At 41.8% G+C, this 26,444-nt stretch overlaps 1 protein-coding gene across 2 annotated transcripts; it reads left to right on the top strand.

The window, feature by feature from the left end:
- Positions 1-214: 214 nt before the first annotated feature.
- On the top strand, positions 215-6,782 carry LOC135507769 (lecithin retinol acyltransferase-like). Of its 2 annotated transcripts, XM_064927402.1 has the most exons (3): positions 215-785; positions 3,607-3,758; positions 6,628-6,782. In XM_064927402.1, the coding sequence occupies exons 1-3, from the start codon at positions 282-284 to the stop codon at positions 6,707-6,709; spliced, it is 738 nt and encodes a 245-aa protein (XP_064783474.1). In that variant the 5' UTR covers positions 215-281; the 3' UTR covers positions 6,710-6,782. The 2 variants fall into 2 exon arrangements, with proteins under 2 accessions (XP_064783474.1, XP_064783475.1); XM_064927403.1 differs by lacking the exon at positions 6,628-6,782 and having other exon boundaries at positions 219-785; positions 3,607-3,939.
- The last annotated feature ends 19,662 nt before the right edge of the window (positions 6,783-26,444 follow it).

Consider the following 26,444-nt stretch of genomic DNA (forward strand, 5'->3'; position numbering starts at 1 on the left):
TTTATTCAGGCTAGAAAATATTTATGACCTTCTAAACTGGGGATTTGTTTTTCTGATTTGCCAATGACAGCCACGTAGCCGGAACACTTCCCCCGATTAAACCCTCGGTTGTGAAACTAAGCTGCCCTCAAAACCACACGATTAGCAGAAAGCTCCTTTATTTCTGTCGAAATTGCACTGCAAAGTTGCGAAACCTCTAATGCCGCGCGCTTGGCTCCTCCCAGACCCTTAGCCCCGATAAAACGGCCAGGTGTCGAACCGTTGGATATAGTTCTGCCACCATGATTCCCTTCCTCCAACTCCTCAGCCTCTTCTTCATTGCTTCCAAAGTGGATGAAGAGGACAAGGACAAAGACTCTAAGTATGACCTGTCCTTGTACAAACGTGGCGACCTTTTGGAAGTTCCTAGAACTCTCTTCACCCATTTCGGCATCTACCTGGGCGACAACCGGGTGGCACACTTCATCCCGGACATCCTTCCGGTATTCACCAAGAACAAGGCTGCCATCGGCAAGATGGTGACCAACAACCGGCTGATTCTAGGGGTGATCGCCAAGTCGGCGAGTGTCAGGGTGGACTCCTTGGCGGACTTTGCATATGGCTCGGAGATCCTGGTCAACCACATGGACAAGCTGTGCAGCCAGCCCCCCCTGGAGGGGGACGAGGTGGCCAGGAGGGCAGAGAAGCTCATGGGCTCCATGACCTACAGTTTGCTGTGGTACAACTGTGAACACTACGTCATGTACTGCCGCTATGGCATGGCCATCAGCTACCAGACCTACCAGGTGGAGTATGGGGTTCTCCTTTGTCAGAGCACACTGTTCTTACACATTTTGGGGGTAGCATGTGATCGGACAATCGATGGTGATTTCCCGGGCGACTATGATCAGTCACTGCAAACTTCTCAGTCCCCCCCCAGGGCACGGTCTTTATATTAAGTAAAGGAGGCGGTCAAATTTAGACGATAGGGTTTACCAAACCTCCCCTCAACTGTCAGTCCACTGATTTGACCTATCCCAGTTTTAGCACGCCTGATTCACCCTGTCAATCACCAAGCCCTATTATAGTTGTGTGCGAGACGAGTACTGGATTAGATCAGTGGCTGGGGGTACTGAAGGAGATGTTAAGAAAACAATGCTTTAGTTGAGACTGTAGGAATAACATTGTGAGCCATGAGCCATTAGTACACTTGGTGTTACATAATGCTCAGGGCAATGAACCAATTGCGGGAGGAGTTTTTTTTTTTTTTTTACCCGGCAAGTCAAGTGTTATTGCTGGTTCAAATTACGGTCAGACAAAGTTTTGTAACACTATTTATATATTATTGAGTGAAGAACCTACTGAGACATATTAAAGTGAATCACTGCCAATAAATACGCCGGGGAAGCAAAAACTATATAAACGTATTGCTAAATGACTTGCATTAGTACATAGCTTTGCTGTTAGAGCGTTAGGCTACACACTAAACATTTATTGGAAGGAATCAGCTTTAGCTCAGAGCATATAGTCTCTCCAGCCTTTTCGGAAATGCCCCTTTTGGTACATGTGATTGTAGCCACAAAAGTGCCTCTATTTATCCAGTCACCTATGTCATAGGCTCAAAAAGGTCACACGGGAGAGATATTTTCTGAAAGAAAAGAGTTTGAGCACATGGGTTGCGTGGGAAATATGGCAGGTATTTCAATGAATTTGATGGAACGGACACAATAAAGTGTTGTCGTGAAGTTGACCTCAGTCACCTCACATGCCAAAGCTATTAAGCGGAAACATACATATAAGGGAAATGATTAGGATGAAACCTTTCTTCAACCTTTCTTCAACCGTCAGATATGATTTGGTCTTCCAAGTTAAAGTGCTGTTTCACGCTGACGTCGACTGATTATGTGGGGAAACTATGGTCAAATAGTGGCTTAGTTGCTCAACTCCTTTGTTTTCGAGAATGGATTTACAACGTCTCTTGTATATATCGGCCTACTTAGGAGTAATTTAGAAACTTAGTTCAGATGATGGCAGTTGGCATACACTAGAGGTGGCTCATTTGTTCCTGCCCAGCAGTAAAACACCCGGTTCAAATGATCAACGGATCATGATTCATGGACAAGCTCCTCAAAATCTCGAGAGCATAAAATGAGTGAGTGTCATCAGGCCCCATATTTATAAGGCATCTCAGACTAGGAGTTCTACTCTATAATTAGATCCCTGCTATCCATGCATTATAATCTAAAAGTCAAAGCTGGTAATAGATCAGCACACCTAGTCACTCTTAGGAATATGGGCCCTGGTCTGAGTTCAGCAGGGCACAGTGTTGTGGAACGCTCAGAAATATATTGGGTAGAACAGACATGAAACCTCTGGCATGTAAGTAAGGAATCGGGTAAGCTCTAAACATGGCATTTCTATCTGAACACGACACAGGCGTGCTGGTACCAACGTCTAGTCTAGACATGCTGTGGTCACCCCTAGCACAGACGATAGCCAATCAATGTGGGATTACTGCACACTGATGCAAAGTACTGTATGATGAGAGCAGTTGAAAGGGTGTACATTTCTCTGAAAAGGTCAGATGATTCTGTGCTGCGGTGGATAGATTGCTTTTAGGCCAATGAAAGGTGCACTCAAACGCTGACTCTCTACCCTTCTCCAAAAGTGTGCACTTGCACACTCCCCGTCATGGATTCAAAAGCATCTGATTGGTGCAAGGAGGTAGTTACTAACATTGGTTGAATCGATGAGAGAAAGTATGAAAGTGCACGCTTTGTGAGAAGTGTGGAGATTTGAGACAAGTCACAGACTTGTTGAGTTGGATTGTAGTGCACTGGTGAGCAGCACCATCTAGTGTTAATGCATTAAAGACCCTCATTTTTAAACCTTTATTTAACCTGGCAAGTCAGTTAAGAACAAATTCTTAGTTTCAATGATGGCCTAGGAACAGTGGGTTAACTTCCTTGTTCAGGTGCAGAACGACAGATTTTTACCTTGTCAGCTCGGGGATTTGATCTTGCAACCTTCCGGTTACTAGTCCAACGCTCTAACCACTAGGATACCTGCCGCTCATGCGTGGCTGTTTGGCTGTGGCTGTTTACCAAAACAGTGGAGGGGTAACCACTGCTGTTGTTTGAATCACAGTTTTCCCCTTTAATGTAGACTCAATTTAAATAATACATGCATTGTAATATAAATCAGTAGGTCCTAGTACCCCTGGATGGGTACCACTGTTACACAGTACTTTATTAAATAGAGGTACTGTATTTATGGTTGAATCACAATGTTCTGTCAAATTAAGACATGTCATGCTGTTTCATAAATTGCTGTGTCTTCATTGTATTTGCCTCTTGGCCAGAGCTCCTTTAAAAGGAGATTTGCATCTCAATGTGGATGAATAAATAAATAAAATTGACAATAACGATTAACCATTAGAATATCAGAGGCCCCAATTCAATCAAACAAAGACAAGGGCTTTCAAAGATAAAGGCAAAGAGCACTCCTCTTTTTCACTCAACCTTAATAGGATTTTCAGTGTTAAAACATTCACAAGCTTTCATTCATCTTGTGGATAAAAAAATTCTGCAAAGGATACTTACTCTTGTTTCATGCTCTCTCCTGCAGTTCTGTTTGACAGTGAGGAAGATCATCTGCAGCAGGATGAACGCCTACCTCACAGCTCTGTGTGGAACGGGCACCGTGTTATACCTGGGCTCCGTAACGCTGCTCAACACAGTACCCACCCTGCTCGTCCCCTTCACCATCTGGATGGCATCGTAAGAATGGCCACAGACACACAGAGAGGCTCATTGACACGACTGCGGAATATGGAATGCTTAAATCATGTCCCACTATCAGCATCACTGTTCATGGAGAAAAAAAAGCATTGTGGGAAATGTCACGTTTGTGTTGATAGTCGTTTTTATTAGACATATTATTATTAAACATATTATATTAGTTGAAAGTTTTTTTATAGAAGAGTAACCATCTTACACATCTGGTATTTACTGTGTATAACAGTCTTTAAATGGACAGCCATGTTATTTAAAAAAAAATGTTCCTGATAAAGGCATTGTTTTGACAGTATATAATGGACATCATGGCCTTTATGGTCACAATTATACAGACAATAATGACATTGGGACAGGATGGACAAGGTGCAATTTGACACTGTTCTTGCCATACTCCGACAGGGTGAATGGGTGAAATATGGCTTCCAACTAAATTCACACGCCTACTCTCCCTTGCGCAACTTTTCAATTAGCCTATTGTATCTGAATTCGTCTTTATTTAATACTAAATTGTGCAAATTTTCTTCTCCTGTTGTTGCCCTTACCTATACTCCCAGTAGATAACACTGTAAGTAACATTGCCACGCTTCTGAATGAATGCATTCTTTTGGAATAGATGGGGAGACAAGTCTACGGGGAAATCCCAGGCTCTGAATATAGAAGTCCCAGAAAAATGCTCAATTGTGCTCAATTCTCGGACATTATTGTTTGTGGTGGTTTCAGCATGGTTCAAGCATGGTTGAAAGTGTCTCTGCTACTGTAGTGATAAGAAGCAGTGTTTTCTCAGTCGGCGATATCCTTTCCATCCATTTCGGTCACTGGCCTATTCAGAAATAATAACAAACCAGTGCAAAAATGTAAGTTCAGAAGTAATCTGATGCCAACAGTGCTGACATTTCTTTTCCTAATATGGCATATCGGATGGCAAATTGAACTCATGACTGCAGTAAACATAACGTACATGTAAACATTCGATTTTAAGGATGATTAAACATCCAATTACGAAAGTATTTGCGGAATCGGAGGAGACAAAACATTGAGATTGCATTGCATGGGTTTGTGAGTAAAATTCTTCTTCTGTTACTGAGGACACTAGACATTCACGTGTAATACATGTGTTGTTACGACAGAACTGGGACATACTGTGTGCCCAGAAACACTCATTTAAAAGAGCATTTTACTGAGAAAAAAAATATTTATCAAATATTTCAAATTTAAAAAGGCTTTCTATTCCGTGAATGTTCTCAAATTATAATTATTTAGCACATACAAGCCCCATAGCTATACAAACAGCGGGCCTGTGATTACTTCCTGTCAAAACACATCATTTAAATGACCCACCATTAGGTGAGCTCTGCATGTGCAAAATAATGATAATGGTGAACTAATGAGAATTATCTAGAACATTTGGGAAACGCACCCTTTTTTAAAGGTTCAATATAAAGACATTGTTAGGCCTTTCCTGCATGCAAAAAATTCTAATAGGTTGCCTAATTTCAGCTTATGTGACGAACACTAAACTTAAGAACGTGAAGCATAGAAATAGGGCACATAGAATAGAGCTACAGCTTCTTAGACTTGCTTTTAATTAGAATGACAGATCTACAACTATAATTTATATGTGAATTTGGTCAGGTCACTCAAAAAGTTAGATATGCCTCTTTAACACTTCCTCTCAAAGATACAGTACACCCAGTCTAAAATGACACGCATCATCTAAATCATCAACGAAAAAGTCTCTTTCCATTTACCTCATTAGAAATCGCAATACTGCCTTGCTTTTACAGTGCTCAATCATCGAGGGATAATGAAAGAAAAAAATGCCCGTGGGTGGTGGTTGACTCTCAGTGGTGGCCACCTCACTAAGTTCTCATATCATTTCCGTGGAAGATTCTGGCCACGTGTAATGGACACAAATCTCTCTCCCTGTCTCTTGCTTTTTGTCTTTCACTCTCCCTCCCTCCCTCTCACGTTCTCCCTCTCCCTATATTATACAACCCAGGCAGATGGCTGACTGCAAAGTAGAAAATTGCAGTTGGAATAATCAACATTCTATCCCGGTGGGGTCTGTGTGGGACCCTCCATAAGGCAAACACTGAGGGGTAATATAGCCTACTGGTAATAGTGCACAACGGAGTGGTCTCGCGGTTTAATAACCAAGCAGCGACTTGCTCACTCAATATGTGGATCATTTGGTGAATTTTTCATGACAGCTGGATCCAGAGTTCGGAGTTAGTCTGTCGTTATTTTTTAACCCAAGAAACCTACAGGTAAACTGCCAAAATATAAGAAACACTAACATAAAGTGTCTTAAGAGGGCAATGGGCCACCACGAGCCAGAACAGCTTCAATTCACCTTCGCATAGAGGAGGGATGCCACACCAGTCTTCCCTGAGAAATTCCATCATGTGGTGATTTGTTGATGATGGTGGAAAACACTGTCTCAGGCGCCGCTCCAGAATCTCCCATATGGGCTCAATTGCGTTGAGATCTGGTAACAGACGGCCATGGCATATGGTTTACATCATTTTCATGCTCATCAAGTCATTCAGTGACCTCTCGTGCCCTGCGGATGGGGGAATTGTCATCCTATGGGGGCATAGCCATGGTAGACAAAATAATTGTCATGTCTTGTTATGTCTGTTCCTGTCCTTTCTCTTCATTCTCTCTCTCTGCTGGTCTTTTTAGGTTACCTTCTCTGTCTCTCATTCCTCAGCTGTTCTACATTTCCCCTAACTAGCTCATTCTCTCTTTCCCCACCTGTTCTCTCTTCCCCCTCTGATTAGGTCTCTATTTCTTTCTCTGTTCCTGCTACTTTCAGTGTCTGATTCTTATTTGTGTTTTTTGATGCCAGAAGCAAGCTGTCGTCTCGTTTGCTTCCACCTTGTCCTGTCCTGTCGGAGTCTGCCTGGCAGGAGAATCCTGCACTATACTAACGTTCTTTTGTTCCGCTGACAACGTTGGAAGAGGATTTATGCCATTCCTGTATTTTCATTAAAGAACTCTGTTTTCTGTTAAAACCGCTTTTGGGTCTTCACTCAAGTTCATAACAATAATGGCCTGTCCCAGCATTTCTATACATGACCCTAAGCATGATGGGATGTTAATTGCTCAATTAACTCCGTAATCACAACTGTGATGGAAGCACCTGCTTTCAATATACTTTGTATCCTTCATTTACTCAAGCGTTTCCCTTATTTTGGCAGTTAACTGTAGCTAAGTCACTAGTAGTCAATGGTAAGGCACGTATTATACACAACATCGCTCAATTCTCCCTTGGATAAGAGAAGCGAGGCTAATTGAATCTACCTTCTAATTAGTTTGTTTGCGAAATCTGTTTCATTCCTTAAAGCTCGACGCCATAGGAGGTGCAAACAACAATGATTGCACGTGTGATAGACCGCAGAGTATGTACTAGTGTTATTTTTTTTTGTTGGTATAACGCAGGATGCTCATGTTCTCAACACAAAAACAACAACAGATGTGCCAGTGGCTCCGTTTCACCTATCGCAGATCTCAGCTTTAATCACATGTGAATATTACAGACAGTCCCAAGGCCTTGCCTTATAAATCGGCCGTCAAAAGTAACTTCACTGGAGTGTGAACAAGTGGGATTTTGCTAGATCCTGCTATTTTGATTGGTTGGATTAAGCACGATGTCCCCATAAAATATCTTGTATTTGAAGCGGCTACGTTTCAGAACTCGAGGTGACACTTCAAGACACTTTTTGGCAACGGAAAACCTAGTTATCACGGTGCAAATGCCTGCTATTTACATTTGGCTGCTAGGCCCGTAAAAGGGTACACATGACATTACCGAATCTCCACTTCAGCTCCAAACCTACAATACACTGATCTATAACATGGTATCATACCATTTTATTATAAATGTCTTTTCCTCCAATCCTCGCCCTCGGTCCAGACAAAATCAGCCAGATTTATGCCCCCCCACAGACCCTTGGTGGAGGCGGCCAGGTAGAGAGCATCAATAGTAAGAGAACATTACCTACCCACGTCAAGGGCACGAATCCGGGAGAGAGGCACACAATGCTATTGATTTAGTGGTTCTGTGGATCACGCCTACAATTTACTGGAACCATATGGAGGGAGGGCAGTGCGGTAACAACCTCTGCTAAGCTAGAGTGGAAATCCCGGGGGCCTTGCCACGAGCACACTTCTTGTTATGTAGCCTATGTGCTGTGTATCTTCCATTCATTAGAGCCACTGTAGGGAGAGCGGAGGCTGGAGTCTCTTCTGCAATGACAAGGCTTTGAAACGGTTGCCTGTTCCCGTTTGTCGTCTTCTTCAATTGTCATTGGGCATGATCCGAGATCCTTCTGTTTCTTTTATATGACTGCAAACACTGTGGCAGCTTTAAGGAAGGACACTAGGTTTCATTTAAGAGTTGATTCTTGGGAGCTGTCCTCAAGCAGCCTCCTGAAGCGTTCCAGATGAATGAGGTGTCAGGCCCAATGCCGTGTAGCCCGGGTGAGGACCGAGGAGAAGGTAATGAAAGGAATCCCATCAGGTATCACTCCCAATTCAATAGACGCCATTGTGGAAAGGTGATTTCGCTTCCGTATCACAGTTGCGTGTTGTGCTATCGACCATATGCCTCATTGGTGATCTCAATGCTCTTGGCACATCATTTTAAACCAAAGCCAAGGTAAGATCAAGTTTAAAACACACTGACCTGCTTTGAACTGTCTATCTGGCCAATGATATTCTAATAAATGTCTGTCAGAGGTGTTGTATTCACCTAATATCATACACATGACAATATGGCTTTCATCTAACATGGACAAGTACATGATAAATACCCATCTGGCAAAAAAGGAGAGTCAAAGACCTGTTTGTGGACGTCAACATTTACAAGCAGGAATGTGGTTAAAACATGCAAAGCTGTCAGGTCGCCTTCATTTGGCCTGTGGCTAATGCAAAGCTGCTAGTAATTAAACATGAATATGGTAATGTCAATTGATTTGAAGCGCAAACATTTTCTTTGCATTCGGGCCAATAATTGAATTCTCCATTCGACATGAATCTGTGATCTGTGTGGCTGAATCCTGTCTGGGTCCTGGGCAAGAACATTTGACACCATGATCTTGGCAGCTGAGAGAAAATGTTGCTAAAAATACTAACTACTTCTGTAGCGAAAATTCTTACATTTTTTTTAGCACAGGCCTATTTATTTCTGCAACAACACACTCATCACATATTGTAAGCAAGCTAGTGACCGTGTCGCTTAAAAACATTGTCATCGGGAAAAGAGGGTAGTCTGTCAGCTGATCATTGGTAATTTATGTAAATCTGCTAGCTAGCTTGCTCAATATTTGTTTTTTACTGATTGTGATTTATCTTCAATGCTCTTAAATAATAACTTCATAATATAGCCTAAAATTCATAATCTTCTAACTCATGATATATGGCTGGCATGGCTTGGATATTTCAGTCAATATGGTGGTTAGCTAGAGTCGACACAACCCGTGTTCAGCGCTTCATTTGTAAATTGGGGGGTGCCGGAACAAAAAGTGAGCGAGAGAGTGGGGTGACCTGGGGAGGTACAGGAACGCACTTCATGGGTGGATTGGCCTTCTGCAAACTGCAGAGGGGCCAGACCATATTTTATTAGGGTAAAAAAATACATAATTGTACAGTTGAAGTTGGAAGTTTACATTAACTTCGGTTGGAGTCATTAAAACTCGTTTTTCAACCACTCCACAAATTTCTTGTAAACAAACTATAGTTTTGGTAAGTCAGTTAGGACATCTACTTTGTGCATGACACAAGTAATTTTTCCAACAATTGTTTACAGATCGATTATTTCACTTACAATTCACTGTATCACAATTCCAGTGGGTCAGAAGTTTGCATACACTAAGTTGACTGTGCCTTTAAACAACTTGGAAAATTCCAGAAAATTATGTCATGGCTTTAGAAGCTTCTGATTGACTCAAATGATGTCATTTAGCCTATTGGAAGTGTACCTGTGGATGTATTTCAATGCCTACCTTCAAACTCAGTGCCTCTTTGCTTGACATCATAGGAAAACCAAAAGAAATCAGCCAAGACCTCAGAAAAAAAATTGTAGACCTCCACAAGTCTGGTTCATCCTTGCGAGCAATTTCCAAAAGCCTGAAGGTACCACGTTCATTGGTACAAACAATAGTACGCAAGTATAAACACCATGGGACCACACAGCCGTCATACCACTCAGGAAAGAGACACGTTCTGTCTCCTAGAGATTAACGCACTTTGGTATGAAAAATGCAAATCAATCCCAGAACAACAGCAAAGGACATTGTGAAGATGCTGGAGGAAACAGGTGCAAAAGTATTTATATCCACAGTAAAACAAGTCCTATATCGACATAACCTGAAAGGCCGCTCAGCAAGGAAGAAGCCACTGCTCCAAAACCACCATTAAAAAGCCAGACTACGGTTTGCAACTGCACATGGGGACAAAGATGGTATTTTTTGGAGAAATGTCCTCTGGTCTGATGAAACACAAATATAACTGTTTGGCCATATCGACCATCGTTATGTTTGGAGGAATAAGGGGGTGGTTTGCAAGCCGAAGAACACCATCCCAACTGTGAAGCACGGGGGTGGCAGCATCATGTTGTGTTTTTTTTTTGCTTTGCTGCAGGAGGGACTGGTGGATATCACAAAATAGATGGCATCATGAGCAATTGAAAATTATCTGGATATATTGAAGCAACATCTCAAGACATCAGTCAGGAAGTTAAAGCTTGGTTGCAAATGAGTCTTCCAAATGGACAATGACCCCAAAATGGCTTAAGGACAACAAAGTCAAGGTATTGGAGTGGCCATCACAAAGCCCTGACTTTTGTGGGTAGAACTGAAAACCTGTGTGCGTGCAAGGAGGCCTACAAACCTGACTCAGTTACACCAGCTCTGTCAGGAGGAATGGGCCAAAATTCACCCAACTTATTGTGGGAAGCTTGTGGAAGGCTACCCGACACGTTTGACCCATGTTAAACAATGTAAAGGTAATGCTACCAAATACTAATTGAGTGTATGTAAACTTCTGACCGACTGGGAATGTGATGAAATAAATAAAAGCTGAAATAAATCATTCTCTCTACTATTATTCTGACATTTCACATTCTTAAATAAAGTGGTGATCATGACTGACCTAAGACAGGGAATTTTCACTAGGATTAAATGTCAGGAATTGTGAAAAACTGAGTTTAAATATATTTGGCTCAGGTGTATGTAAACTTACGACTTCAACTGTATATATAAACACGCAAAAAACCCTAAAGACATCCAGCAAACTTGACACAACTGTGGGAGTCAACATGGGTCAGCATCCCTGTGGAACGCTTTCAACACCTTGTAGAGTCCATGCCTGAGGAATTGAGGCTGTTCTAAAGGCAAAAGGAGGTGCGACTCAATGTTAGGAAGGTGTTCCTCATGTCTTGTACACTCAGTGCATATAATAAAGGACACGGCCAGTGGCCCATGAGCCAGTTTATTCTCTGTTGTCATAATCATCTATATCAGTGGCTCCCAACCATGGGTACTAGGAACCCTGGGGGTACTTGGCCTATCCACAGGGGGTACTTGAGAAGACTCATAACACCATTAACCTACTGGAAAAAATGCACAACAGGGTACTTCAGGGCTACTACGGGCAGAGCAAAATTCAGTTGGTGGGTACAGTAACCGAAAAATGTCGGGAACCACTGTTCTATATTGATCATTTGGCAACGGCCGGCACCCCTGCCAAGATGGACAGGCCCAGTTTTCTGATTGGCTGAGCTGAGATGGCTCAAATTCACATTCAAAGTCAAACGTGCATCATCAAAGAGAGTGAGACCAGCTCGGACTGTCAGACATTCAATCAAAACAGGGTGGTGCCCGAAAAAGAGAGACTAGAAAAGGTTGAGGCCTAAATGTGTGAAATTAACCAACTTATTTGCTAAAAAAGAATCAGGTTCTGCTGGTCCAAGTGCTGTGTCTGTGGTGCAGCCGAGGGAGGAAGAAAACAAAGAAAGACACACCCAAGCACACTGACACAGATCATGTAGCCTACTACAACCAGTTAGCAATGGTGTAAAGTACTTCAGAAAAAATATTTTAAATTCTACTTAACTAATTTTTGGGGGTATCTGTACTTAACTATTTATATTTTTGACAACTTTTACATTTACTCCACTAGATTGCGAAAGAAAATAATGTACCCCATACATTTCCCCTGACACCTAAAAGTACTCGTTACAATTGGAATAAGAAAGCAGGACAGAATTATGGCACATATCAAATTTATAAAAAATGATCAACTGAAATATCACATTTACATAAGCATTCGGACCCTTTACTCAGTACTTTTTTGAGCACCTTTGACAGTGATGAAAGCCTCAAGTTTTCTTGGGTATGACGCTGCAAGCTTGGAACACCTGTATTTGTGGAGTTTCTCCCATTCTTCTCTACAGATCCTCTCAAGCTCTGTATGGCTATTTTCAGGTCTCTTCCGAGATGTTTGATCAGGTTCAAGTCTGGCTCTGGCTGGGCCTCTCAAGGACATTCATGTCCAGAAGCCACTCCTGCATTGTCTTGGATGGGTGCTTAGGGTCGCTGTCCTGTTGGAAGGTGAACCTTCGCACCAGTCTGAGGTACTGAGTGCTCTGGAGCAGGTTTTCATCAAGGATCTCTGTACTTTGCTCCCACCACCATGCTTCACCGTAGGTGCCAGATTTCGTCCAGACGTGATGCTTGGCATTCAGGCCAAAGAATCTTGTTTCTCATGGTCTGAGAGCCTTTTAGGTGCCTTTTGGCAAACTCCAAGCGGGCTGTCGTCCATTTTACTGAGGAGTGGCTTCCGTCTGGCCACTCTACCATAAAGGCCTGATTGGTGGAGTACTGAAGAGATGGTTGTCCTTCTGGAAGGTTCTCCCATCTCCACAGAGGAACTCTAGAGCTGTGTCAGAGTGACCATCGGGTTTTAGGTCACCTCCCTGACCAAGGCCCTTCTTCCCCGATTGCTTAGTTTGGCCGGGCGGCCAGCTCTAGGAAGAGTCTTGGTGGTTCCAAACTTCTTCCATTTAAGAATGATGGAGGCCACTGTGTTCTTGGGGACACTCAATTCTGCAGACATTTTTTGGAACCCTACCCCAGATCTGTGCCTTGACACAATCCTGACTCAGAGCTCTACGAACAATTCCTTTGACCTCATGGCTCGTTTTTTTCTTCTCACATTCCCTGTCAACTCTGGGACTTCATATGGACCAGTATGTGCCTTTCCAAATCATGTCCATTTAATTGAATTTTCCACAGGTGGACTCAAATCAAGTTGTAGAAACATCTCAAGGATGATCAATGGAAACAGGATGCACCTGAGCTCAATTTCGAGTCTCATAGAAAAGGGTCTGAATACTTATGTAATTAAGGTATTTGTGTTTCTTATTTTTAGTATATTTGCAAACATAAAAAAAAACCGTTTTTGCTTTGTCATTATGGGGTATTGTGTGTAGATTAATGATGATTTTATTTATTTAATACATTTTAGAATAAGGCTGTAACGTAACAAAATGTGGAAAAAGGGAAGGGGTCTGGGTATGTCCGAACTATATTTGCTATTTTCACATCCACATTTATCAGCGCAGTTGCTGGCTTTGGGGTGAATGGCCTAGGTTTAGATGAATAAACAACTTGTGGGTGTGTCGAGGCTTGACCTCAATGTCAGAATGTGCTCCATGGCTAAATATGTTGTCGATTCAAGTTGTGTCTTTATGGTCTTTTATGTATTGCCTTAGAATCAACTCCATTTCCAATGTTAGTCCGTTATAGTTACAGTTGTCACGTCCTGACCATAGAAAGCCTGTATTTTCTATGTTAGAGTAGGTTAGGGCGTGACTAGGGGTTATAGTCTAGTTTATTATTTCTATGTGGGGTTCTAGGTTTATTTTCTATGTTGGGGTTTGTGTATGATTCCCAATTAGAGGAAGCTGGTAATCGTTGTCTCTAATTGGGGATCATACTTATGTTGCATTTTTCCACCTGTGGGTTATGGGATATTGTTTGTGTTACTGTGTTTTGAGTTAGTGCACGTAGCACCTCTTTAGTCACAGTTCGTTGTTAGTTTATTGTTTTGTTGTTGCTAAGTTTCACTATTAAAATATTATGTGGAACTCAACATACCTTGGTATGGTGCCTTGGTCCGTCTCTACATATGAACGTGACAACAGTTTACAGAAACAAAATAACTAAATGTAGACCTGTCTCATCTTCGCTAAATATGTTAACTTGAAACTGTTTGCAGTCCACATTGTTCTAAGAAATTGCATGGCTTCAATGTGGAAATACTGTATATACATAGCATTCGCACTGATTAAGGGCCGACTGTCAAATTGTATTATGGCTGAGCATGGACATGCCAAACTTTGTCTATAATTAAGATTAAATTCACTAAAAAGAGAGCAAATAACTATAATAAAATTCTAGACAGAAAGAAACAACAACTTGTAAATATGCTATGGCTAAATACACACACAGGCATCATAATTGCTTTCTGTGGGAATATAATATTAAAACAACACAAACTATGGAAGGCTTTGCACTTGTCCAAACTTTTCACAGTAGCTGGACAAAGATCCAATATAAAGAGAAAGGGATAATGTCCACTCACCCTTAAACTGCTCCTAAATATATTGTTCTATGTACATATTGGAACTATGTAACAGATTGCATTCACACTTCTCCGGAAGTGGATGCGCATGCGTGCCACGTACGTTCTCACCATAAAACCAGGACAGTGAATCATTCTAATAAGTTTGGTTTTAACACAATTCACAAGCTGTCTGTTCATTTTTTTCAACAACAATAAATACACGTAAAATGTAATGATATCATAAAACCGGCAGCATTGCTGTTGAACCAGTCTTCGTTAGAGCAGGCCTAGGGTAAGGGTGGGCTATGGAGGGCTCGGATACTAAGGAAGATGAAATGGAAAACAAACAATTGTTACAGGAAAATAACTTCTAAATACGAGGTTCACCGGTATTCACCGAGGTTCTCATCTCTCGTTTCGCGATGGGCATGGACACGGCACCTACATCACGGAGGTAGTTTTGCACACCTCCAAAGCATGGCTAAAATAATATAGCCCTGCCTACAATACATGGATAAAAATGGAATGTCAGCTCACGGTTTGGCTCCTATTAAAGTTAACATTTTAATAAAGCTTTGGTGATTCAGATTTATTTCCAAGCAATCTCACAAGCCCAAAACTTTATAGACGGTCTTTGACTAGCCTACTTGATTACGTTGGGCAGGGCAAAAAGAAAACAGCCTTCATTGAGAGGAGGGGAGGCTAGGCTTGGATTTTAATAAAATGAAATGGGGAAAAAAGGCAAGTGTTTATGTTTCTAAATACGACGTATACCAGCAGCAAATCACATCTTGTTCCATGAGCATACAGTATGGGGAAGTGTGCGTCACGCCTGGATAGGCTGCGTTTCCGCTGTCCAAATTCATGCCATAACCAACTACATTTTAAAATGTGTTCAACATTTATCATTAATCCCACATGAATAAAACATGTACTAATCAACAGTAAAGTCTTTATGCAGTCCGTAATCAAAAGTGAGGTCTATATAAACTATATAAAAGATTTGAGTGACCAGTGTAATTTCTCACAAAAAGACTGGCATGCCATTGGTAGACAGTCCTGCTGTACCTGGTAAAAGCACACAACACAGGATGTTTAAGGATATATATATATATTAAACATCCATATATACACTGCTAAAAAAAATAAAGGGAACACTAAAATAACACATCCTAGATCTGAATGGATGAAATATTCTTATTAAATACTTTTTTCTTTACATAGTTGAATGTGCTGACAACAAAATCACACAAAAATTATCAATGGAAATCAAAGTTATCAACCCATGGAGGTCTGGATTTGGAGTCACACTCAAAATGAAAGTGGAAAACCACACTACAGGCTGATCCAACTTTGATGTAATGTCCTTAAAACTAGTCAAAATGAGGCTCAGTAGTGTGTGTGGCCTCCACGTGCCTGTATGACCTCCCTACAATGTCAGTGTGAACCTGCTTTCATCTGTGATGAGCACAGGGCGCCAGTGGCGAATTTGCCAATCTTGGTGTTCTCTGGCAAATGCCAAATGTCCTGCACGGTGTTGGGCTGTAAGCACAACACCCACCTGTGGACATCGGGCCCTCATACCACCCTCATGGAGTCTGTTTCTGACCATTTGAGCAGACACATGCACATTTGTGGCCTGGTGAAGGTCATTTTGCAGGGCTCTGGCAGTGCTCCTCCTGCTCCTCCTTGCACAAAGGTGGAGGTTGCGGTCCTGCTGCTGGGTTGTTGCCCTCCTACGGCCTCCTCCACGTCTCCTGATATACTGGCCTGTCTCCTGGTAGCGCCTCCATGCTCTGGACACTACGCTGACAGACACAGCAAACCTTCTTGCCACAGCTCGCATTGATGTGCCATCCTGGATGAGCTGCAATACCTGAGCCACTTATGTGGGTTGTAGACTCCGTCTCATGCAACACTAGAGTGAAAGCACCGCCAGCATTCAAAAGTGACCAAAACATCACCTAGGAAGCATAGGAACTGAGAAGTGGTCTGTGGTCACCACCTGCAGAACCACAACTTTATTGGGGGTGTCTTGCTAATTGCCTATAATTTCCACCTGTTGTCTATTCCATTTGCACAACAGCATGTGACATGTATTGTCAATCAGTGTTGCTTCCAAAGTGGACAGTTTGATTTCACAGAAGTGTGATTGACTTGGAGTTACATTGTGTTGTTTAAGTGTTCCCTTTATTTTTTGAGCAGTATATATATATATATATATATATATATATATATATATATATATATATATATATGCATGTATGTGTGTGTGAATAACTATCTTACTAAAATTTACAAAATGGTGAGTAAAGGGTTTGTAAATGTCTTTAAAATAAAGTGTTACCCTAGGGGGTTGTTGGGCCCAGCACATGCAGTGTGGTCCCCTGGTCTTCCTGTCCTAGTGATGCTAGGCTGCTGCAGTCAAGTGTAGTGGGCGTTGGGAGAAAACACAGACACACAGAGAGCAAAAGAGTGATAGAGAGAGACACATGTAAAGCCAATTTATTTATATTTTGGCTCTATATTATATATTACCTATATGTAATACTAATTAACCATTATGTATGACAGCCAGGCATTTATATTTGCAATTTATGTAGCTAGGCTTTCATGCGCCAATGGTCATCTATTAGGTATTCATTCAGTAGTCTAACTTCATAATCTTATAAATGTGTTTATTCATTCACAACTAGGATATTGCTTGACCCAGCACAGGCAGTGTGGTCCCCTGGTCTTCTGGTGCCAGTGCTGTGGAAAAGGATGCTAGGCTTAGCAGAGAAAGCTCAGAGGTGAGTGCAGTGGAGGTAGGAAGAAAACAGAGACACAGATCAAATCTTATTAGTCACATACATCAAATACAACAGAGATTGCACGCTTGCTAGCAGAATGGAAGGAAGTGGCGATTTATTCGATCGCCTACGAATTCTCAGAAGGCAGCCCGCCCTCCAGCGATTCTGCCAGTCCGTGGTGAGTAATCACAGTCCTGATGTCCAGAAGTTGTTTTCGGTCATAAGACGGTAGCGGCAACATTATTTACAAAATAAGGAATTTTTATTTATTTACAAACAACGCAAATTAACAAACAAAGAAACAAAATCGGATGGGAGCACGTAAAACATCTGCCTTCTTCTCCGGCGCAATTTTGTACTGTCAGTTCCTTAATATGTTGGCTCTATATGAATGAAGGTTCCGGGAGCACCCTGAGGGCATTGAGAGCATTTCGGGGTTGGAAGTATTTTAATTTTGAACAGCGTGTGCGGTGTAAGATAAGATCTATATAATTTTTGTTGTAATTGCTTTTGGTATGTGTCAAGTACAATAAAAATGTATTTTGACAAAATACATTGTAGCTGCAGCAGCCAATTAGAAGACTTGGAGGCATGGCTTGCGGGGGGCTTTTTGGCCTATCATGAGACAGATTGTATTGTGTTGTGTTCTGTGATACATATTTATTCCCCCCCCCCCCATATGGGTTCTTCGTTTGGTTGATTCGCGTGGTTAAGCATCATTAGGTGAGCTTGTTCAAAGAGCAGGACTCTGCAAGACTTTGACCAGGTAATACCAGTTAGCGTTGATGGTTTAATCTGAAGAATGTCAAGACACCGTATCCACAAAGCTTATCGAAGTGTTTGAAGCTTTGGTTCCACAAACAACAGAGGTTTCTAGTTGTAACTTTACCTCCCTCAACAGCATTGCCTACATTTCGCCTTGGCACAGAGAACCAGAAAGTGACACAAATGGTGAAAAGGTAGTTGTGGCAACCTTAGCTATGATCTGATTCCCGCCTCGTGTTCTCTGCAGTCCTGCGTGATGGACTAATCCGACTGCCTGAAATCTTTTGAAATGGCGAGTGCAGCTCGCTTTTTGCCATGGCTTTATTAAAAGCGAGGGGTAAACGCCATGCGGCCGCAGTGGCAGTAATTGCGATACATTTTGTTCCCGAGATAAGGTCTGCCAGACAGCACATAGCCCATTAGCCCCGGCCATGAGAAACCATGTGGATGGCAACACTAGGCTAAACTGGTTATACACACACTGGAAACACGGTGCAAGTCGCCTAGCGATGCACCCCGTTCGTCATGTTATGAATGCAAATTGGCCAGTTATTTTTCCCTGATGAAGATGATTGAAGTTCGATCGTCGGGATGATTCAATTTAGGTTCACAAGAGTAGAGCCTTGGAAATTGGAGGTGAGGCTAGAGATGGAACTAAAGTGGATTAACACGGCGTAACCCTCAAAAACCTGCCTAAATGTCCACACCGCCGTATGAAAAGACCACACCTTGAGTTTTTCATTACTCTTGAGCTCAAAATCGCTCAATTGATACTGCTTGAGAGGTCTCGGGCCAAAGTTGTCATCGGGAACAGCTGTCAAACTGACATGAAGTGTTGGCGGTATTGTGTAAGATCCTATCATGTTTGCCCCAAGAGCATTAGGTGTACCCGCTGATGTCATAGGCCTCTTGAGCAATCTCTATAAGAAAAACCCAACGTATTGGAAATGCAATGAAAGCAGTCAGAGCAATATGTAACACAACATCCATCTTGAACTGCAGCGCCTTCACCATTCATAGCAGTTAGTCTTACGGATGTAAACAATAGGAATACCGCCCTGTACATCAGACCGTGTGTCACATCTGTTCATTTAGATACACTGTAGGCCTTCTGAGAATCGATGTAACTGTTTACTGCACATCTCTTGTGCTTAAGTCCTGTTCTCATACAATTGAGCTCATTGATAGCAATTCATTCCATTCATTTTCTTGGCACAAATTACAATCTATATCGTCATCCTGCCGTCTATGAGGACAATATATTATAGCACTCCCTGCGCTTGGAAAACAGCTCTCTGTCTCCCATCGTGTTCAATATACAAACAGGTGATATTGGGGCATTGTGTTATTTAATGGACTAGGTTAAGAGCCCCTGACACCGGGGCTACTGCAGTCTGCACTTGGGTCTTACCTTGCTTCCTGATAGACATGGTATATTGCTGATTGACGGCTATACCTCCAAGAAGTCTAAATAAACAGACACTTGAACAATGATGTTTCACCTGCTTTTCAGACCTCTGGCTAACAAACATTGGGCATAGCCAAGTTATTTTTCACAAAATCTACATGACAGCTCTCCAAAAACAGGGTTGGAGAACCCTGGATAAGTCAGATTGACACAATTGTTGCTAAATTACAAGGAAACTTAGTTAACTTGTTTGTGGTTTGCAGCATCTGCCTGACTGGCCTGCCCTGAAGGTGCAGAAGAGCTCTCCTTTTACAGACTGTGGCCATATCTGAGAGGTGTTTCAGAATACCACTTTATATTACAATGTACAGGCTTGTGTTAGCCAAGGTTTCTACTCTAGCCTGTTTGTTTAGGGGGATTTCATACAAATTCTGGCTAAGACCTGTAAGTCTTCTGGGAATTTTTTGATTTTAAAATGAGACAATGGGGCTTCTTGCTCGCAAGTTGACATTGACTTTAAAACGAGGTCAACAACCACGTGTACTTGTTTGAGTGATTTGCAAGCCAGTCAGAGGAATTTGCCAGAGCCTATGGGCTCTAATACATGTTATAATTGCCTTGAAGTGCTGAAGCTCTCAGTATGCCCCATTTATTCATCACTTCATGGTTTGTGTCATTATTTAACCATCTGCGTATTAGTACCAAGGGCTTTGGCTATAAGGAGGCTTGGCAGACTAACTTAATTTGAGGCCACGTGAGGTCTTGAACCATAATGGTGGCAACAGAACAAGAGGCGCAATTACCTGCGGCACGGCCTGATATGGATCAACTCCATGGTTTCCCTTTGTGAAAGTCTCATTGTCTCCTGATTATTGCATTTCCTGTCAGTAGCCTACGGAGGAACCGTGCAGACTCAGCAGTGGCTTTCACATCAGTACCGGTCCATAGAGGCACATTCAGAGCAGAATGGGAAATTATAAAAATGGGTGTTAAATAAAAACAGACAATATTATATATCATTTGACTTTGCAAACTTCTATGTTGTAGGCTATTTAGATTACAAACACCTAATGTCAACTTTGAGATCTTATGTGGCAGGGCTGGCAAACTATCCCAGATTACATGGGGAAAACAAGCATTTCGGTACAGCCGCAATAACATCTGCTGAACACGTCTGACAAATCAAATTTGATTTGAAACAACAGCCGTGAGCTACTCAGTGACACGGGCCTACTGGATGTGGCCTGCCAAGTTATACAGCTGCACCATTGAGAGCATCTTGACTGGCTACATCACCGCTTGGCATTTGACCAAAAAGCACTAAAGAGGGTAATGCGTATGGCCCAGAGGCTGAGCTCCCTGCCATCCAGGACCTCTATACCAGGCGGTGTCAGAGGAAGGCCCCTAAAAATTGCCAAAGACTTCAAGTCAGACTGTTCTCTCTGCTACCGCACAGCAAGCGGTACCGATTCACCAATTCTGGAACCAACAGGACCCTGAAAAGCTTCTACCCCCAAGTTATAAGACTGCTAAATAGTTAGTCCGGGTAGCTATTTAACTATCTGCATTGACCGTTTTTGAAGCATCACATGCGCTTCTGCTACTGTTTACGATCTGTCACTTTATTCCTGGTTATATGCACATATCTACCTCAATTACCTCGTACCCCTGCACATTGACTCGGTACTGGTACCCATTGTATAGAGCCAAGTTATTGTTACTCATTGTGTATCTGTTATTACTTTTCTATTATTTCACCATTTTCCTTCTCTGCATTGTTGGGAAGGGCCCCGTAAGTAAGCATTTCACTGTCAGTCCACACCTGTTGTCGGCGACGCATATGACGAATACAACATGATTTGATTTAGATGACGGTTGCATCAACGCAGCCCTTAGCTGCTTTAAAAAACAAATCCGATTGCATGCTGATAACTTGCAACAGGTAGTTTACCTCAGGCATATCTTCTGGATGATATTAGCCGTGACGTTGTCGTACTACGAGTCTGAGTTTCAATGTGTGTGTTTGAACTGGAAATGGATGAGAAAACATTTTTATTTCTGCTAATTTCTTACAAATAAACTGAAATATCACATTCACGTAAGTATTCAGACCCTTTACTCAGTACTTGCTGAAACACCTTTGGCAGCGATTACAGCCGCGAGTCTTCTTGGGTATGACGCTACAAGCTTGGCACACCAGTATTTTTTGAGTTTCTCCCATTGTTCTCTGCAGATCCTCTCAAGCTCTGTCAGGTTGGATGGGGAGCATAGTCTCTCCTGAGATGTCCAATTCAGTTCAAGCCTGGGCTCTGGCTGGGCCACTCAAGGACATTACGAGACTTGTCCCGAAGCCACTCCTACGTTGTCTTGGCTGTGTGCTTAAGATCGCTGTCCTGTTGAAAGGTGAAGCTTCGCCCCAGTCTGAGGTCCTGAGCACTCTGGAGCATGTTTTCATCAATGATCTCTCTGTACTTTGCTCTGTTCATCTGCCTCGATCCTGACTAGTCTCCCAGTCCCTGCTGCTGAAAAACATCCCCACATCATGATGCTGCCACCACCATGCTTCACGGTAGGGATGGTGCCAGACTTCCTCCAGACGTGACGCTTGGCATTCAGGCCAAAGAGTTCAATCTTGGTTCAATCAGACCAAAGAATTTGTGTCAAGTCTTTAGGCGCCTTTTGGAAAACTCCAAGCGGGCTGTCATGTGCATTTTACTGAGGAGTGGCTTCTGTCTGGCCAGTCTACCATAAAGGGCTGATTGGTGGAGTTCTGCAGAGATGGTTGTCCTTCTGGAAGGTTCATCCATCTCCACAGAGAAACTCTAGAGCTCTGTCAAATTCACAATCGGTTTCTTGGTCACCTCCCTGACCAAGGCCCTTCTTCCCCGATTGCTTAGTTTGGCCGGGCGGCCAGCTTTAGGATGAGTCTTGGTGGTTCCAAACTTCTTCCATTTAAGAATGATGGCCATTGTGTTCTTGTGGACCTTCAATGCTGCAGACATTTTTGGTACCATTCCCCAGATCTGTGCCTCGACACAATCCTGTCTCAGAGCTCTACGGACAATTTATTCGACCTCATGGTCGTAAATGTGATATCTGTTTTTTATGATTAATATATTTGCAACCATTTCTAAAAACCTGTTTTCACTTTGTCCTTATGGGGTATTGTGTGTAAATTGCTGAGGATGTTTTGTTATTTAATCCATTTTAGAATACTGAATACTTTCTGAAGGCACTGTACAAAACAAGTTTTGAAGGCCCATATTCAAAAAGAAAGGCTACATCCAATGTTTTTTCCTAAAATTCATGTCCACCGCGGCGATTGAACCGAAACCCAACTGATACAATGGTGAAGTGAATGCTTAGTTTAGTCAAAAATAATTGTGTAAATTAATCATATGAATCGTTCAAAAAAGTAAATCAACTTATTATGACCTTATTCATGAGTATTGGTGGAACGTTTTTTGGAACATGATGAAAACATTAATACATGCTAATAATAGCTAAACAGTTAACCAGAGGTTACAATATATGTTTTGAATTGGCTACCTAGTTCATCTGTTCTCTATCATATTTTATAGGCTCGGCCAACCTGCTGCTGTAATGTCCGACTCGCTCTCTCTCCTTGAGCAACTACCCACTAGTCAGTCTGGCACTATGCAGGTGATATGCTCAAATAGATGCACTAGTGTTATTCTGATCCTGGCTGATATGTTGCATTTTATTTGATTAAATATTTTAAAACCGTGGCTAAATAAAATACATTATGAGAAATTATGAAATTAATTTCCATTACTTTTCAGATTCGATCATTTTCCAAAACTTTCCCAGGCCTGGGAAACGCCATTTTAAAATTCCATGACTTTTCCAGGATTTTCATGATGCAAGAACCCTGCATCAGACAGAACTGGGCTCCTGGCTCATGCCTGGAAGGCAGCCCAGTTCCAAATCAAATGCAATCAACTTTCAGCCAGTGTAAAACACACCTACATGGGCTCCCAGGCGAGATTAACCTCTTGATACTCCCCATCCCGGATCCTGGATCGTGAATAAAGCCTCAGGCTCATTAGCATAACGCAACGTTAACGATTTCTGAAAATCGCAAATAAAATGAAAATAATGCGCCTGCTCTCAAGCTTAGCCTTTTCTTAACAACACTGTCATCTCAAATTTTCAAAATATGCTTTTGAACCATAGCAAATCAATCATTTGTGTAAGAGTATTGCAAGCTAGCTTAGCATTTTGCGTAGCATTTAGCACGCAGCATTTTCACAAAAACCAGATAACCAAATAAATAAAATCATTTACCTTTGAAGAGCTTCGGGTGTTTTCAATGAGGAGACTCTCAGTTACATAGCAAATGTTCAGTTTTTCCTGAAAGAATCTTTGTGTAGGAGAAATCGCTCCGTTTTGTACATCACATTTGGCTACCGAAACGAACCGAAAATTCAGTCACCAAAACGTCAAACTTTTTCCAAATTAACTCCATAATATCGACCGAAACATGGCAAACGTTGTTTAGAATCAATCCTCAAGGTGTTTTTTCACATATCTCTTCATTGATATGCAGTTCGTGGAAGCCTGCTTTCCCCTCAGAATCGCATGTAAAAATACCAGCAGCTGAAAATGACGCACCAATTTCGACGGAGGACACTGGGCGGACACCTGGAAAATGGAGTCTCTTATGGTCAATCTTCCAATGATATGCCTACAAATACGTCACAATGCTGCAGACACCTTGGGGAAACGACAGAAAGGGCAGGCTCATTCCTCTCCCATTCACAGCCATATAAGGAGACAATGGAAAACGGAGCCTCAAAAATCCTGCTGATTTCCTGGTTGCCGTTTCATCTTGGTTTTGCCTGTAGCTCCCGTTCTAGGGCACCCACAGACAATATCTTTGCAGTTCTGGAAAATTCAGAGAGTTTTCTTTCCAAAGCTATCAATTATATGCATAGTCGAGCATCCTTTTGTGACAAAATATCTTGTTTAAAACGGGAACGTTTTTCATCCAAAAATGAAATTGCGCCCCCAGAGTTTCAAGAGGTTTTAATAGAACACGCTTAACCCTTAATGTATTTGTCAGGGTTACGCCCCCTCTCTGTCATTAGCGCGTTTCATATAATCTCCCCCTCCCTCGCTCTCTTGAAACTGTCCACAGAATATGCGCTCCTTCAAAGGAGTCCACAGCATGCTCGTCTTGTTGCGCGCCTACCTCTTTGTGATCTCCAATCAGTTAGTTAGCGGCTTGGTGTGTAGCTTCCTAAATATGTCTATGTACAATACAATAAATATGTGTTGATATCACAGACAAAATGCTGTAACTTGAAAAAGGGCAGTGAAAGTGCAGGGCGCCAACAGAAATGTCATAATTAAAATTCCTCAAACATACAAGTATTTTACAGCATTTTAAACATAAACTTGTTGTTAATCCCACCACAGTGTCCGATTTCAAAAAGGCTTTATGATGAAAGCACACCATCGGATTATGTTAGGTCAGTACCTAGTCACAGAAAAACACAGCCATTTTTACAGCCAAAGAGAGGAGTCACAAAAAGCATAAATAGAGATAAAATGAATCACTAACCTTTGATGATCTTCATCAGATGACACTCATAGGACTTCATGTTACACAATACATGTATGTTTTTTTCCGATAAAGTTCATATTTATATGCAAAAATCTTAGTTTACATTGGCGCGTTATGTTCAGTAATGTTTTGCCTCCAAAACATCCGGTGATTTTGCAGAAAGCCACATCAATTTACAGAAATACTCATAATAAACATTGATAAGAGATGTGTTTTACATGGAACTGTAGATAAACTTCTCCTTAATGCAACCGCTGTGTCAGATTTCAAAAAAACTTTACGGAAAAAGCACACCATGCAATAAACTGAGTACAGCACTCAGACACAAAAACAAGCCATACAGGTACCCGCCATGTTGTGGAATCAACAGAAGTCAGAAATAGCATTATAAATATTCACTTACCTTTGATGATCTTCATCAGAATGCACTCCCAGGAATCCCAGTTCCACAATTAATATTTGTTTTGTTCGATAACGTCCATAATTTATGTCCAAATACCTCCTTTTTGTTCGCACGTTTAGTTCCAAAATCCAAATTGATGACGCGCAGGCCAAACAAAAAGTCAAAAAGTTCCATTACAGTTCGTAGAAACAAGTCAAACGATGTATAGAATCAATCTTTAGGGTGTTTTTAACATAAATCTTCAATAATGTTTCAACCTGAGAATTCCTTTGTCTGTAGAAATGCGATGGAACGCAGGTAACTCTCACGGGGGCGCGCCAGAGTGAGCTTGTGGCACTCTGCCAGAGCCCTGACTCAATCAGCTCTTATTCCCTCATCCTTCACAGTAGGAACATCAAACAAGACTGCTGACATCTAGTGGAAGCCTTGGGAAGTGCAATATGACACTGTAGACACTGTATATTGGATCGGCAAACGTACAAACCTCAGATTTCCCAATTCCTGGTTGGGTTTTTTCCCAGGTTGCCGCCTGCCATATGAGTTCTGTTATACTCACAGACATCATTCAAACAGTTTTAGAAACTTCAGAGTGTTTTCTATCCAAATATACTAATAATATGCACTTAGCTACTGGGACTGAGTAGCAGGCAGTTTACTCTGGGCACCTTATTCATCCAAGCTACTCAATACTGCCCCCAGTCATAAGAAGCTAAATTCATGTTAAAAGACTGATATATTTGGTATTTTATTAGGATTCCTGTTAGCTGTTGCAAAAGCAGCAGCTACTCTTCCTGGGGACCACACAAAACATAACATAATACAGAACATAATTAGACAAGAACAGCTCAAGAACAGAACTACATACAGAAATACTGATAAGTTGCTAAGAACCATTCAAAATAACTGTATTTGACAAAAACTGGTACAACCAAATTCCATGTAGTCTATATAAAAGGGCACTTAATTTAATATCATAATATAAATTCAATATGACTGCACAATGTCTACTTAAAATATTAAAGCAACGCAAAAGGGCCTCATTTCGTGGAATGACCCAGGTAGCTTACCCCCGGGATAT

The sequence above is a fragment of the Oncorhynchus masou genome, chromosome 21 (assembly GCF_036934945.1).
Source record: "Oncorhynchus masou masou isolate Uvic2021 chromosome 21, UVic_Omas_1.1, whole genome shotgun sequence".
NCBI lineage: Eukaryota > Metazoa > Chordata > Actinopteri > Salmoniformes > Salmonidae > Oncorhynchus > Oncorhynchus masou.